At 38.2% G+C, this 16,323-nt stretch overlaps 1 protein-coding gene across 2 annotated transcripts in view; it reads left to right on the top strand.

Moving 5' to 3' along the window:
• Positions 1 to 14,221, top strand: part of LOC131151634 (large ribosomal subunit protein uL11m) — a 27,157-nt gene extending 12,936 nt beyond the window's left edge. Inside the window, exon 2 of one of the 2 annotated variants that reach the window (XM_058102908.1) lies at positions 13,431 to 14,221. In XM_058102908.1, the coding sequence (XP_057958891.1) occupies positions 13,505 to 13,972 (468 nt within the window). In that variant the 5' untranslated portion in view covers positions 13,431 to 13,504 and the 3' untranslated portion in view covers positions 13,973 to 14,221. The remainder of the gene's footprint in view (positions 1 to 13,430) is intronic. The other variant, XM_058102909.1, reaches the window with a different exon arrangement.
• Positions 14,222 to 16,323: the final 2,102 nt, after the last annotated feature.

Genomic DNA, 16,323 nt, shown 5'->3' with positions numbered 1-16,323 from the left:
TTGAATTCCGAAGAAAATTTATTCTATAGTTAAAATTTCGACAAGTTTTGCTAAAATTTTGAAATTTCTATAAATTTCGAATGATTCATTGAGATTTGGATGGAAATTAAGTAAGACCAAAATTGATTGCCATTTCAATTTTGATGGTGATGGAAATTGGGAATTTCGACAAAACTTTTGACAAATTTGTGGAAATTTAAGACCATGAGTAATGCTACCTTCACTTGGTCTATGTGGGGCACTAGAGTAGTTGCTAATAGATTGGATAGATTTCTGTTTTGTAGTGATTGGGAGGATGAATTCCCTTACCTTTCTCAAACTGTTCTTCCAAGACCTACTTCAGATCACTTTCCCATTATGCTGGAATCTAGTAGGGTTTCATGGGGTCCCACTCCTTTTATGTTTGAGAATTTGTGGCTGGAGATATGCTTCTTTTAGGCCCTTAGTGAAGAGCTCATGGGTTGAAGATATAGGGAGGGGTCACGAAGGTAAAAGGAGGTTGAAACATTTGAAGGAGAATTTGAAAATTTGGAATAAAGTGGTGTTTGAGGATGTTAGAATTAAAAAAGCCAGCATCTTAAGTGAGTTGGATTTTTTGGATAGAAAGGAAGAGGAGGCTAACCTCTTGGAAAGTGAGGAGGCTAAAAGGATCTCTTAAAAGAATGATCTGGAAGAGGTGATTTTTAAGGAAATCAGGAGTTGGAGACAAAAGTTGTGGCTGGAGATATGCTTCTTTTAGGCCCTTAGTGAAGAGCTCATGGGTTGAAGATATAGGGAGGGGTTGGGAAGGTAAAGGGAGGTTGAAACATTTGAAGGAGAATTTGAAAATTTGGAATAAAGAGGTTTTTGAGGATGTTAGAATTAAAAAAGCCAGCATCTTAAGTGAGCTGGATTTTTTTGATAGAAAGGAAGAGAAGGCTAACCTCTTGGAAAGTGAGGAGGCTAAAAGGATCTCTTAAAAGAATGATTTGGAAGAGGTGATTTTTAAGGAAATCAGGAGTTGGAGACAAAAGACCAAATTTAAATGGATCAGAGAAAGAGATTGTAATACCTACTTCTTCCATAGGCTAGCTAATGGAAAGATGAGGAAAAATATGATTAGGGAGTTGGAGGTGCGAGGAGGCAGAATCCGCAGAATTATTCATGATCTTGATAGAATAGCCTCAGAGATCTCTAATTTTTTCGAAAATCTTTATTATGTAGAAGAGGTTTGCAGATCAATGGTTGAGGGTTTAGAGTGGGAACCCATCTTTAGGGATCAAATGCTATGGTTAGTGACTAGAGAGACCTTTTGAGGAGGAGATTTGAGAGAGAGGGGGGGGGGGGGGGGGGGTGGGGGGGGGGTTAGTGTTTGGGATGAATTGGGATAAGGCTTCGAGTCTGGATGGTTTTAATTTACCTTTTTCCCTAGACTGCTGGGATACCATTAGGGGCGATTTGCTTAAAATTTTTGATGAATTTTGTGAGAATAGGATTTTGAATGAGAGCATTAACTCTACTTCTATTACCCTTGTACCTAAGGAATCAAGATTTATTAAGATGGAGGACTTTAGACCTATCAGTCTAGTCTCAAGTGTTTATAATATTATCACCAAAGTTCTAGCTAATAGGCTTAGTGCAGTGCTTGACAAAACCATTTTTACAGCTCCGAATGCTTTTGTTGGGTTGCAGATAGATGGTTGGTGGCTAATGAGGTGGTGGAGGATATTTGAAGTAGAAAGAAGAGGGGGTTCATCTTCAAACTGGATTTTGAGAAGGCTTATGACAGAGTTAATTGGAGTTTGGACAAAATTTTTGCGAGAAAGGGTTTTGGTGGGCATTGGCGATGGTGGTTAAGGGGTTGTTTATCTAATATATCGTTCTCAGTGGTTGTGAATGGGATGGTTCTCAGTGATTGTGAATGGGAAATCTAAGTCTTGGTTTGGGGCTTCTAGAGGCATTAGACGAGGAGACCTACTTTCTCCTTTTATGTTAGTTCTAGTAGCTGTTGTGTTGGGTAGAATGGTGTATAGGGTTGTGGATTGGGGATTGGTGAAAGGTTTGGAAATGGGAGAGAGGGTGTGGTCGTATCTCATCTTCAGTTTGCAAATGATACTATCTTCTTCCTAGAGGATCATAGGCCTCTTTTTAGATGTATTTTGGGTATTCTCCATGTCTTTGAGAGGGTGTCGGGGCTTAAAATAAATTTGGGGAAGAGTGGTCTAGCTAATATTAATGTGCCTTTTGAGCATGCTAGGGAGTGGGCTTCTGAGGTGGGTTGTGGTCTTGTAGAGTGGCCTTTGACTTACTTGGGAGTCCCTTTATGGGGCAATCCTAGATCTATGGAATTTTGGAACCTAGTGGTGGAGAAGGGGCCAGGAGGTTGGATGGTTGGAAAGGGATTCTCTTTCCCCTTGGGGGCAGACTCATCCTTATTGAGGTTTGTTTATCTAGTATCCCCTTATATTATTTGTCTATTTAAAATTCCAGTGGGGATTGAAAGTAAGATTGAGAAGATTATGAGAGACTTCCTATGGTCTGGAGTTGGAAGGGGTTTTCGGGATCACTTAGGTGGGAGGAGGTCTGCAGGTCTAAAATGGAGGGAGGGCTGGGTCTTGGAAATTTTGTGTCTAAAAGGATCACTCTCCTAGCTAAATGGTTATGGTATTTTCCCTTAGAAGATTATTTCCTTTGGCATAAAGTGATTAGAAAAGTAAGTATGAGTTTGGGGTGAATGGGTGAGATACCACTGCTAGTATGCTATTTTCTTCAAAGAGTCCGTGGAGGTCTATTTCTCGGATTTATCCTATTATTCACTCCTCACATTAATTCTGTGGTGGTGAGGGGTTCTTGAACTCATTTTTGGAAATACCTATGGTTGGGGAATGATAATTTATCTGCATCTTACCCTCGTCTCTTTCGATTGAGCTCAAGGCAAGGTAGTAAGATATCTTTCTTTGTTGTTGATTCGATTAGCCCTCTGGTTTTTTGGAATTTCCATTTCAGAAGATCTCTAAATGATAGAGAGTTAAAGGAACCTTTGTCCTTCTTCTTGTTATTGAATAATTGTTATCTTTCTTCAGCTGGGGTTACTTGGTTTTGGGCTTTGGATCATTCTAGGGTTTATACTTGTAAATATTTCTTTGAGTTTACTCGTTCCAACTCTTATGTTCCTCTATTCTCATGTATTTGGAAGGTCAAAGCTCCCTTAAAGGACTTATCTCCAGATGTTTTTGTGCTTTGTTACTTGAATTCTGAGTCAGCATCTCATTTGTTCTTACATTGTGATTTTGCTTTGACCATCTGGAATAAATTATTTGGTATGTTGGGAGAAGCTTGGGTTTGCCCAGGAATGTTGGCTATCTCTTTTGAGGGTTTTGGAAGTAGGGATGGGGCTGCTCTTTGAAAATGTGGAATATTTGCGGTGCTGTGGGGTTTATTGTTGGAGCACAATGCATGCATTTTTTCAGGGAAAAAATTAAATAGGCTGTAGGTTTGGGAAAAGATTCATTACTTGGGCTCTTTATGGTGCATTGGTTTTGGATGCTTTAAGGGAGCGTGCTTTTCAGAAATTCAGCAAGGTTGGAGGAATTTTTTGTAATGTGTGTGTGTGTGTGTGTGTGTTTTTTTTCTAAGTTTCTTTTCTCTGGATTTTTCCAGAATTTTGATGAGGGATGTCTCATTCTCCTCTTTGTAAATTCTTCTTTCTAATGAAATCTCTTCTTTTGCAATCAAAAAAAAATTTAAAGGGCCCGAATAGGCTTCTTAAGATTTGTCTTGGCCAATTTGGCACAAAGCCTTCAAAAAATTATGGTAAACACTAAACGAAGACCATGGAGACTTGGGTTTTGTTTTTGGCAGCAAGACTCTTGAGGCTTTGGCAGCTGTAGCCAGCAGCAGGAAGCCTTCAGGTCCTTACTCCTTTGGCAGCAAAGGTTGCATCGGTTGCAGCCTTCAGGTCCTTCGGCAGCAGCAGGTGGCCTTCGAAACTTATCAACAGAGCTCTTGAGCTTTCTTCTTGTTTTGGCTGCAGCAGGTAGAAGTGAAACTCCCTTTTTTTTGACAACAGCAGGCAGCTAGCTGTTGAAAACTTGAGATTTCTTCTTGTTTTCGAAAGCGACACAGAGAGGTATGCTTTGAAATTGACAAGTTCCTTCTCTCCATTTGAAATTGAGTCTTTTGAAATATTGAGAAAACCCATCTTATTTATCTTCTTCTTTTCGTCCCCTTGTCTACTTTTCTTTCTCAAGTTTCCTGTTTCCATCCTCTTCTCCTCCTTTTTCTTCTTAGGTCTGAAACTCTGATTTCTGTATCTCTGATTTTTTTTGATAATTGATGATTGACTTACAGACTGAACTTATTACTTTGTATTATGATTTTTCAGTTTTCAATGTTCACTATGACTTAGTGAAAACTCTGAATTCTGATCCTTAGTCCTTTTATCATGATTGTTCTTGATTCTTAAAATATGTTTTAAACTTGCTTTACCTATTAACTAAGCTTTGTCTTAAAATTTTCATGAAGTTCCATATATATATAAAATTTTATTTTACATTGTAAGCAGAATCTTATGATTCTCGATCCAATCCAGTGGACCCTTCCTACAATCCTTTGTAGGATCCTGATCATGACAACTTTGATTATTGGCAATGCAAACATGGACTAGATAAGCATCACAGCCGGTCTAGTCCAGTACCTTCTTTCCAGTTTCGGAATGAAACAAATGCAACCTAATGAGCTGTGAACATTGAACAAGCCAATTTGGTTAATGGATTTTTATGTCTGTTCATGTGCTAGCCTCATTTTTGTTAATGGATTGGTAAACTTTTATTAATATAAAAGCCAAAAGTGTTTTCTTCTGGTACTATGATTGACTAACAATTACCTGGATCAAATGGTACCCAAATTCCTGTAAACTTTTATTGGTACAAAGTTTAAATGGTTTATAGCCCCTTCACCTTAGACTGTTTTTTTGGTTTTTATCTGAACTTATATTTTTTTCGATCAAGTTGCTGAATTTGATAAATCGTACCAATGCCACCCAATTTTTGATGACATCTCCAGAAATCCTAACCTTTATGAAACCCTTGATTACCATTAGAACAACCGTGCACACCTTTTTATGAATGCCAAACCTTTGTTCTTTTCACCCTCATCCTTCCGAAGGCCCCACAGCACCTTTAACCTATTTTGTAGGTCTCCTCCTACCCAGATCAACCCAGATCACTTGCGCCTCTCTCGAATGATCTCTCCATATCCTCTCTGTACCAGAACCCAGGTCGCCCGACTTGTTATGGCAGTAAATATGGGAGATAATGCAACCTTCAAAATTGAAAGGAAGATAGTCTATTTAGTTGTTTGGCTTCCACAACATACTGTATCACGAATTAGCAGGGAAACATGTGTCCCTTGTTGAGATGGAGAAAGAGGAGCTTGTATGGGTTACAAAACTGACTGGGGTGATCTGTGAAGATAGCAAAGGGAATGAAGGAGTTCAAAGGAGACTTAATTTCAGTAAAGCAGGAAGCAGAGTCAGTCTCCAGATCTTAGAAAATGGTAGAGACAGATACGTTTGCTTGAGGAAGGAGAATAAAGGAAAAATCAATGCAGTCGCTGCTCTGCTGGAACTCTCATTGCCAATGAACGAACCCAGCCAAATTAACCTTGGCAGCTGGAGATATGCCGATTGTAGCTCATTGAATGTTAGGTCAGAGGTGAGTGTAGAGAGAATTTTTTTTTTTTTTCCATAAAATTATGCCGAATATCTTCTTTTCCAATGTACCCAGAGGAGTTCCGATGAATGGGAACAAATCAGAAAAGGCAACCATTCAAAGTCTCAGTAATTGGGGAGCTTCTATTCCTTACAGGAATTCCAAATTCATACAAGAAGGTGGGGGAAAGTAAGGAAATATTCTCAGAGGCCCTATTTTAATGGGCTTAAAAAACAATATGGATTATCAAAAAACAGAGCAAAGGCTCAATTGTGGATGCTGAGAAGACTCCAACTTGAGAAATTCAGCATGTTGGGCCTGTGGCTGAGGTGGGAAGGCCTTAAGGGCCCACGCAGAATCTACAAGCTTGGGTAATTCGGATGGGCAGAGTCCAGGGAATCAAGGTTGCTCTATGGCTGCCGATGGCCAAAAGGGTGCTTGCAATGAAGAAGAGTTCCCCACGACCAATGGGGAACAGAGTGAAAACAGCAGGGACCAAATTGAAAATAGCAACCAATTCTCTCCTTTATTCTCAGTGCCGAGAGAGGAGATGATGATGAGACAAGAAGGGAAAGTTGAAGATGTTTTGTCTTATGACTTGGAAGAAGATCTGGGCAGCATTGCTGAATCTGAAATGGAATTATTAGTTGATCAGATGAGAGCTGAGTTTTGAGTACGTAGAAGAGGAGGGTTTAAAACAGCTCTTTGAAGGCTATAACAAAGAGTTCAAGGGGCAAGGGCAGTATGGAAAGAGATGGTTCAGAAATGATCCCACAAGAATCAGAGAGATTGCCTTTTTCCAGATCTTGGGAATGATCAAGCAGGTATAAATTTTACTAATCATAATCTTGATCATGTGTCAGCTTTAAATAATGAGGGGCATTTGTCTTACGACTGTGGCCTTGGGCTGAATATTACTCCTTTTAGTAATCCAGTTATTCCTTCGTTTGGTGTTGGGAGGGATGAGTCTGGAAAGGGTGATTTTTAGATGGAGGATCTTGGTACACCTTACATTAGTAAAGGAATTCTTCCTCTGCCTAACAACACATTCTTTCTTTGTACATTGTTTACCATAGGAAAGATTCAAATAGAATGGAGGTCTGTGGATTACGCTTTGAGGGCAGTGAGAAAGTCAACATAGACAAAAACTCCTTGGGGATCTAGGCTTGGAATTACTTGACCCTAATGGGAAATTGGTAAGGGTAGGGTTGAACCCTAGGACATATGAGAGGAGGAAAAAGGAAGTTTAGAAGGAGCTTAAAAACTTGGTCTTGTCAATAAATTACGTGGGCAGAAAAAAGGTAGGGAAGGGGGGGGGGGGGGGGTTGAAACGAGTCAAATTATGAGGATAGTTAGTTGGAATGTCAGAGGTTTAGGGGGGACTAGGAAGAGGAACTTGATTAAGGAAGTTTTGCTAAAGTATTCCTCAAACATAGTCCTTATTCAAGAAACTAAGCTAGAATTGGTAGACTGGAGGGTTGTTAGCAGTATTTGGGGGGGCCGTAGTAGGGATTGGGAATTTTTGCCATTGTGTGGTGCCTCTGGTGGCATACTTGTCGTGTGGGACTTTCAGAAGATATCTAAAGTTGACATATTAGTAGGCTTGTTCCCTTTTTCATGCTTTTTGAAGTGAAAGAGAGGGGGTAGTGGTAGGTTTACTCAATATATGGACCTTTGTGACCAACTTTCAGAAGCTCCTTTCGAGAAGAACTCTAATCCGTTTATGGTTTCTGGTCCTTTAGGTGGATTGTTGGAGGTGATTTTAATATGGTGCGATTTCCTAGAGAGAAAAAAGGGGTGGGGGGTGGGGTTGGAGTGTTTGCTTATATGTAGACCTTTGACTCATTGATTAGGGATTGTGGTTTTGAGAGATATCCCCTTGGGGAATGCCAAGACTTGGTTCGTTGGGGGGGGGGGGGGGGGGGGGGGGGGGGGGGGAGGAGTGACTAGTATATTGGATAGGTTTCTATTTTGTAGGGTGTGAGAGGACTAGTTTCAGAACCTTACCCATAGTACTCTCCCTGAGACCTCATTCGATCAGTTCGGTATTTTTTAGAATCCAATAAGGTAGTGTGGGTACCTATTCGTTTTAGGTTCGAAAATATGTGGCTGGATCATGCAACTTTCAAATCTTTGGTTAGGGAGTTGTGGGGAGGGGAAATGGGTAGGGGGTTGGAAGGTTTTAGATTCATGAGAAAACTAAAACGGTTGAAGGAGAAGCTGAAAGTTCGGAAGAAGGAGTTTGGGCATGTTTGAATTAGAAAGTCGAGAATTATGGGTGAGATGGAATTGTTGGCTAGGAAGGAGGAGGAGGTTAGTCTTTCAATGAGAGAGGAGAGTAGGAGAGTTTCCTTGAAGAATGAGTTGGAGGAGGTTATTGTCTAGGAATTGAGGAGTTGAGGAACAAATACCAAATTTAAATGGGTAAAAGATGGTGTTTGTAACTCCTCCCTCCTCCCCCCCCCCCCCCCTAAATATGCTGGCCAATGGTAAGAGGAGTAAGAGTTTGATTAGGGAGTTAGACATGAGGGATGGGAGAGTATCTAATGACCTTTGTCAAATCGTTTTCGTTATTACTAATTTCTTTTAGAAATTGTATTTGGAGGACAAAAGTAGTAGACCAATGATAGAGGGGCTGGACTGGAACCCTATTGCAGGTGATCAGAAGATTTGGTTCAAAAGACCGTTTGAGGAGGAAGTGAGAGGAGTGGTTTTGGGGATGGAAAAGGATATGGCCCCAAGTCTGGAGTTTTTCTAAGATTGTTGGGAGGTTATTAAGAGTGGTTTGTTGAAAGTTTTCATTGAATTCTTTGGGAATGGGATTTGACCAAAATTATCAACTCCTCCTTCATGGCCTTGGTGCCTAAAAAAATGTAGATTCATTAGGGTTGAGGACTTTAGACCTATTAGTCTTGTTTCTAGTGCATACAAGATTATTTCCAAGTTTTTAGCCAATAGATTGAGTGCGGTTCTTTCTAATACTATATCTAGTGCCAAAAGTGTGTGCGTGTGTATTTTTTTTTTTGGGGTGGGGTAGGCGGGGGTGGGGGTGGGGGGGGGGGGCAAATCATGGATGCTATTCTTGTGGCTAATAAGGTGGTAGAGGATTGTTGTAATAATAAGAAGAGAGGGTTTGTTTTTAAATTAAACTTTGAGAATGCTTATGACAGATAAGTTGAAGCTTCTTTGATATAGTATTTGCAAGGAATGGTTTTGTTGAGTATTGGCGTTGTAAAATTATGGGCTGTCTTTCTAATCTTTGGTTCTCAATGATCATTAATAGTTAACCCAAATCTTGGTTTAACGCTTCTAGGGGCATAAGACAAGGTGATCCTCTATCCCTTTTTTATTTGTCTTGTAGCAGATGTGTTGAGTAGGATGGTGGATAGGGTTCTGGAAAAGGGGCTAGTTAGAGGTGTAAAAGTAGGGAGAGAGGATGTGGTGGTTTCCATCTCCAGTTTGTTGAAGACACCATTTTCTTCTTTGATGATCATAGTCTCTCTTTCAGAAGAATTTTTGGGTATTCTCCAAATCTTTGAGAGGGTATCTAGCCTCAAAATTAATATAGGGAAGAGTGGGTTAGCAGCTTCGAATGTACCCGATGAACAAGTGAGGGAGTGGCCCACTTCTGGATTGGCCTTTGACTTATCTAGGTTTTTTGGGAGGAAGGGGTGGAGAGGAATCCTAGAGTAGCAGAAATTTGGAATCTAGTGGCGGAGAGGGTGACAAAGAGGTTAGATGGGTGGAAGGGAGCCTCTCTTCTCTTTACTGGGAAGAATTACTTTGATTCAAGCTTGTCTTTCAAGCATCCCCCTGGGAAGAATTACTGTGATTCAGGTTTGCCTTTCAAGCATCCCCCTTTATTTTTTGTCTCCTTTTAAGATTCCGACAGGGGTTGCTAGTAAATTGGAGAAAATCATAAGAGAATTTTTGTGTTCTAGTGTGGGGGGTCATGTGGACCACTTAGATAGTATGCGGTTTGTAAACCTAAAAAGGATGTAGAAGGTCTAGTTAAGTTGGTGTCTAAAAACACTGCCATTTTAGCTAAATGGTTAAGGTGCTTCCCTTTAAAAGAATTTCCCCTTTGGCATAAAGTTATAAGAAGTATGTTTGGGTTGGATGAGAATGGGTGGGATACCAATATTAATTTAAGATGTTCTTTGGGGAGTTCAGGGAGGTCCATTTCTCAGATTTATCCTTCCTTTACCCCTCACTCTAAACTCGTGGTGGGGAGGGGTTCATGTATCCACTTCTGGAAAGACCCTTGGCCGGGTAATGTAGTTTTGTCAACTTCTTTCCCTCACGTCTTTCGTTTAAGTGTTGAGGAAAATAGAGCCATATTTTTTTTTTTGTTGGGGATTTGAGTAGTCCTTTGGTTTCCTGGGATCTTCATTTTAAGAGAGACCTCTTAATGATATGGAGATGGAGGAGTTTTCTTTGCTATCTTTATTGAACAGTAGTAATCTTTCGTTGGGGACGGATATGCGCGCTTGGTACTTGGATCAGTCGGAAGTGTATTCTTGCAAATCTTTTTTGAATTCTTGATCCGTTCTAATTCTTCATTTCTGTTCTTTCTTATAATATGGAAGGCTAAGGCTCCCTCAAAAATTAAAGCTTTCACTTGGTTGGTTCATGGTTGTGCTTGATAAAATAAATAATAACAACTTGTTGCAACTTGCAAATCAGAAGACCATTGAAGGCTCTCCCCGATGTTTGTGGTGTCTGTTTCAAGGATTTTGAGACAGCTTCTCCTCTCTTTTTACACTGCGACTTTCCTTGGAGGATTTGGAATAATCTGTTTGGTATTATGGGGGAGAGTTGGGTATGCCCTATATTGGAGGAAGACTTACTAGCCATTTCTTTTATAAGTTTTGGCAGAAGGGAGGATAGGGCAGCCTTATGGAGGCGTGGTCTATTTGCAATTTTATGGGGGATATGGGTGGAAAGTAATGCATGGAAATTCTCTGGTAAAGAATTAATTTGGGAGCTGATCTGGGATAAGATCCAGTTTTTAGCATCATTGTAGTGTGCTGGATTTGGTTTTTTTAGAGGAAATAGTTCTCAGCGGATTCAAAGAGATTGGAGGAATGTGCTGGGTTGTTGAGTTCTTCTTTTTTCTGTAGGTTTTAGTTGTTTTCTTCTGGTTTGTTCCAGATTTTCTTTGGGAGGTATCTCATTTTTCCTCTTGTAAATTCTTTTCCCGTTAATATAACTTTCTTTTGCTATCCAAACAAAAAAAAAAAAAAAAAAATTGCTGATGCTGCCCCTTTTATGATGACATGTGTGAAGCTAACTTATGTTTTATTCAAATTCCCTTGTGTGTTTTTTTTTAACAAACAGTGCTACCCCTAAAAAACCTCATGTACTAAGGTGCATGTAGTTATCCAACCAGTACATCAAATCAACAAATTTAACATTTTTTTAAAAAGTATTTTTACATAGGACAATTTTGGTCTGATTTGTCAAGTCATTGATTTAATTGGAAATATTAAAAATTCTGGAAAATACAAGAAAGAAGAGTTGTGCAAGTTTAGGGTTTGAGAAGTTATTAACCCAAATTTCAACAAATATGTGATCCTCTCCTTTTGCTTAGTCCTAGAAACATATAACGTTTAAATTATGGAAGTTAAAGATAGTTTCTCATTTTACTGTTTAAGGAATCAAGATAAAAACTCGTGCTACCTTGTGAAGATCAAATTCCTTTGAGGCTGTTCAACTGTTGTTGCCCGTTTGTGGTTTTCATTGTCTTGCAGTGTCCAAACCATGCTTAACAATGCATTGCTTGGGCACATATGCCCCGCAAAAAAGGTGAGGGGGCAGTGATGTTGTATGATTGAAGACCTTAAAAGTAGTTTCCAATGATTGAGGAAACATGTCATGCCCACTTTTTCAAAGATGTATCCCATGGTTGTAGGTTCTAGTCTTCATGGCCACAAGTTTTGTTTGTGTATGTGTGTGTTTTTCCCAGCTGAAAGTAAAGGACAGAAACAAAACCTGCTGAAGCCTCTCACACCAGGAAGAAAGAGCAGAATTCTCGTCGATCATTGATCCTACTGCTGCATCCTCATCGGTCTCCAAGTAATCTGTTTCTGCTCTCTCTATCTGTGTAATCTGCTGCTGCTGTGCCTTTTTTATTAAAAAAGAACTTTTTGCACTTCCTTTTTATGTTTTCTTTTACTACTACTACTACTACTACTACTACTATTATTATTATTATTATTAATTTATTTTTTTCGCAGGCTGTTTGATCATTCCCTATCTCTCTCCTCTTTCACTGATCCACTAGCATTTCTCTCCTTTGTCATCTCCAGTCAGCAGCTCTTTTCTTTGGGTCATTTCTTGTACTTTTTCTTCGCTCTTTTGTTGTTTCATTCTCTCTCTACATCTATCTCCTTGGGCCACCAGCTCTCTCCTTTTCTATCATTTTCCCCTTTTTCTTTTTACCCTTGAGCTGTAGGTTCTTTCTCTGGCTAGCACCACCTCCCTTTTCTGACGTTGCCTTTTTGGTTGTTTTTTTCTTTTTCCTTTTCTTTTTCTTTTTTCCTTTTTTTTTTTCTAGCTCTCTCTTGATAGGGAAATGCATAGCAAGTTGCTTTATCTTTTTGGCGTATTCATTTATCCATCTTTCTCTTATATATTTATTAGCAATTTCTTTCAATAGATTCTAGTTGAACCCAGTCTCTCTAAAAAGAAGGTTTTGGCCATAATATGACATCATAATAAGACAATGCTTCTCTTTTCCTGTTAATTGGGGTTCCTTTATCATGCTATGGAAATTCTATGGTCAATTAAAGTCTGCAAAAATTGTCCACATGATTTGATTATTTGTAGATTGTGTAATGCCTGCTGCATATATGTTCACAACAGAACATATGATGATGATATAATAATTTAATGCGATCCTTCGTATTGGAAATTTATGTCCTTTGAGATAAGGACTCGACGTAATGTAACATATGCTGACCTTCGTAGCATCTATTTGGACTCTGTATTAGATGGAAAAATTTATACTTGGGGTAATATAATGACTTAATTTTGTTCTAAGGTGTCATTGGAATTGCAAATTATCTGGAAATTATGATAAATTATTGTATGACTCAAAAAATAGAAAAGTTGGAGAACATACAATCAAACAATTTTCAGTTTTTGTTTTCAGTTTTAGGAAAATGCAACAAGACATGATTTTTAATTTAGTTTCTATTTCAGGTTTTTAGTTTTGCTTTAAACGTCAATGTTTGGTTCGTTGTATGGAATGGGGTAGGTAAGGAATGGAACGATGGGTGACGAAATCAAGTGATAAATTCGATTTCATTCCTCTCAATTCCATTCCAAACCAACATACCGAATGTGCAGTTATAGTTTTTGTTTTCAGAATGTCAAATGGCCTCATATTTTTTCTATTTGTTGTCATGTTGCTGTATATTTGCTCCCAAAACTGAGAATGTATATACTTGTTTGCAGGTTTTTTTCTTTGTGATAATTTCATGCTTATTCCTTCCAAAATTAGGGGTTAAGTCCTGCTTTAATTTCTTTGCTTCTTGAAGATTTGTCATAAAAAATCTGGCTGTATATAGTGTTTTCTTCTAGGATTGTTTGAGACAGAATGTGCTTCATTTTTTACCCAATATATTTGGATGATATGTTGTCCTTTTGTTTGAGTGCGTCTTGGAAATTTATTATGTTTCTTCTCCACCAAAACTGATGATGCATTGACCTGATTTCTTGATTCCTTACTTCCAGAGCTGAATCAGAAGCAGGCAAGGGTCAGACTCCCTGCATCTCTGCAAAGTGCAGGTCCAATCCAAGCACAGAAGATGTCGACACTGAAGGAAATTCTAACCAGGAGACCGGTGGCAGCCACTATACGGCTCACTGTACCAGCTGGTGCTGCTCGCCCAGCTCCGCCAGTTGGACCAGCACTGGGGCAGTACCGGCTGAACCTTATGGCATTTTGCAAGGACTTTAATGCTCGAACACAGAAGTACAAGCCTGATACTCCCATGGCAGTGACCATCACAGCATTCAAGGACAACACTTTCGAGTTCACTGTGAAGTCACCCTCAGTCACCTGGTACCTCAAGAAGGCTGCAGGCATTGATTCAGGCAGCAGCCGGCCTGGCCACATCACTGCCTCCTCCCTAACCCTCAAGCACATCTATGAGATTGCCAAGATCAAGCAGTCTGATCCCTATTGCCAGTACATGTCCCTAGAGGCCATCTCCAAATCAATAATCGGAACTGCCAATACCATGGGAATTAAGGTTGTCAAGGAGTTGGATTAATTTTGCTCAAAGAATTGAGGTTTTTCTTCTTTAGAATCTCTTTTTGCTTGCTGAGACAGAAACGTAGTTACTTTTTTTTTTTTTTTTCCATGTTTAAATAGAAGGGCGATTTGTGTTATGCTCTCATTTATGTTGGAATGAATTGTTCCAATCAACGAGGAGTTGCTTGTTTTGCTTTTCTATTGCTGTTATTGGCCATGCCCATGAACTATGTTATGTGCTTGGGAGTAAAGAATCATAGTTGGAAAATGGCAGAGAGAGCAAATTATTCCTATGTTGTTAATTAAGTTCCATAATTTCTATTGATATTTCCATTGAAAAGTGAAGTAATTATTCATATCTAAGCTTCAAATTTATTGGCCATATCGCAGTGGTATACCGATATCTCTGCAGCTCCAGTTATACATAGGGCTTTTGCTTGCTCCGGTTGCCTAGCTGCTATCCAATTAAATCATTATTATTATTTTGTTATGGACAAGAAGCCAACTTTGATGTTGGTCTTTACTCTTTCCATTGCTCCCTCTTTTATCTTTTTGGGTTTTAAGATAAAATCTATTAGGAAAAAAAAAATAATAATAAGACTAGTATAGGGAGTAGGAGATACAATAATGGTAGTCTAACATAATTTAAAAGAAATTAATTGGTTAAATGAGAAGGGAAACATTGAATAATTCCAAGCAGCCAAATAGAGGTACAAGTATTTCTAAAATTTTGTAGAGAAAATATATGAAGCTTTGGGATTAGTTGACCATTTCATTGTCTAGTCCATATCAAGTTTTAGTTACGAGTAAAGGTTGTCCCGTGCGTTTAATATTTTTCCCAACCTGTTTTCTTGGATCATCATTGTAATAATTATACTTCTCCTAAAAGTACAAGGTGTTTTTCTTGGTAGTCCGTTATGATAAAATTTGTAATATCTAAATATAAATACATCCATCCTTTATTATGCTTTCCTCTTCTCCGAACAATTGGTTTCCCAATCTTTCCATTCCTCTTCTTTAAATGATTCTTCTCCCAACCTTTGCATCTCCTTACATCACATTTTCCACCTTTTCCCTCCATTATATATACATACCAAGAAAAGGGTCTAATTCTTATCATGGGAAGCAAAGCCTGAATGTTTAAAGAGACAAAAAATTGGGCGCCTCTGTGAGTGGATTGTTAAAATCGGGCATCTTGATTTTAAAGACTTATAAGAACCTATCGGTAGCACCAACACTTAAATTTCAATAAGATGATTACCATGCATATGATGATAATGGTCATGATACTCTAAAAAAGTATACGTTCTTAATTAGATGATAATGTGGAATGTGGATTTTAAGATGTTTAAAAGATCTCTATGTGTGTGCATGCGTGCGTGTGTGATTGTTCTTTGGATTTATGGAGTCAAGCAAATAATTTGATTATTGTAATGTAATGACTTCACATTCTTCTTTTCTAGGCAAATGATTTAAAATTCATATTTGATGTTTAAAAAAAATCAAAACCACTAATATAGGGATTATTTTTTATTTTTTTATGAATTAAATGCATGGCTAAAAATTGTTAAAGGGATAGATTTCATGACTATTAATATAGTTTCATCACCTTGGTAAAAATTATTAGAAGAATTGACCCAATTCATTTTATAAGTTATGAAATTTTAAGGGGAGGAGAGATTTTATTTTGATATTTATGAAGAAAACAATTTATTAGTTTATCTTTTTATATGTAGTTTAATTTTTTATGTAAACAGAAAAATTATTAATTTTAAATAAAATTTTAACTCATAGACAAATGTATACACGTGCAACACATGTCCACTAACTAGTAATAAGGGAAAAATACACTTATATCCTTCAAACTTTCGACCATATTATAAATGTCTTCTAAACTTTTCATGATGATACTAAAAGCCTCAAGTTATATTTTTGATTGCAAACTAACTCTTTGATTAATTAAAAATTTGTTAACTTTTTGAGTTCGATCCCTATTTTGATGCTAACAAAGCACTCGTATCTTATGTGTTTTTTTTAAGTGCCTGATCAAACTTACATTTCAGCACACACATAAGGGAAAGAAAATGGAAGCCATGGAGGAACTTAAAGCTTATACACGTGGCATATTCCATGAAGAAGTGAAGAGCAAAAAGAAGAAGACAAATGTTTATATTTGTAATTGAATTTAGGACTGTCTGTAATAATGCATTTCATGCATGGTGTAGATGGTTGCTTAGAATGACCATAGACTGACCGTAGGGAATTTTTCATAAAAGTTAAAATCAAACAAGGGTTTTTGGAATAACTTAAAGGTAAAAAATTAGGGCAAAATCTTAAGTGTTCAAAGACCTTGGTCGACCGACCTTTGCT

The sequence above is a fragment of the Malania oleifera genome, chromosome 3 (assembly GCF_029873635.1).
Source record: "Malania oleifera isolate guangnan ecotype guangnan chromosome 3, ASM2987363v1, whole genome shotgun sequence".
NCBI lineage: Eukaryota > Viridiplantae > Streptophyta > Magnoliopsida > Santalales > Ximeniaceae > Malania > Malania oleifera.
Note: the sequence above shows the minus strand (reverse complement) of the source record. Positions and strands in the feature narration are given on the sequence as shown.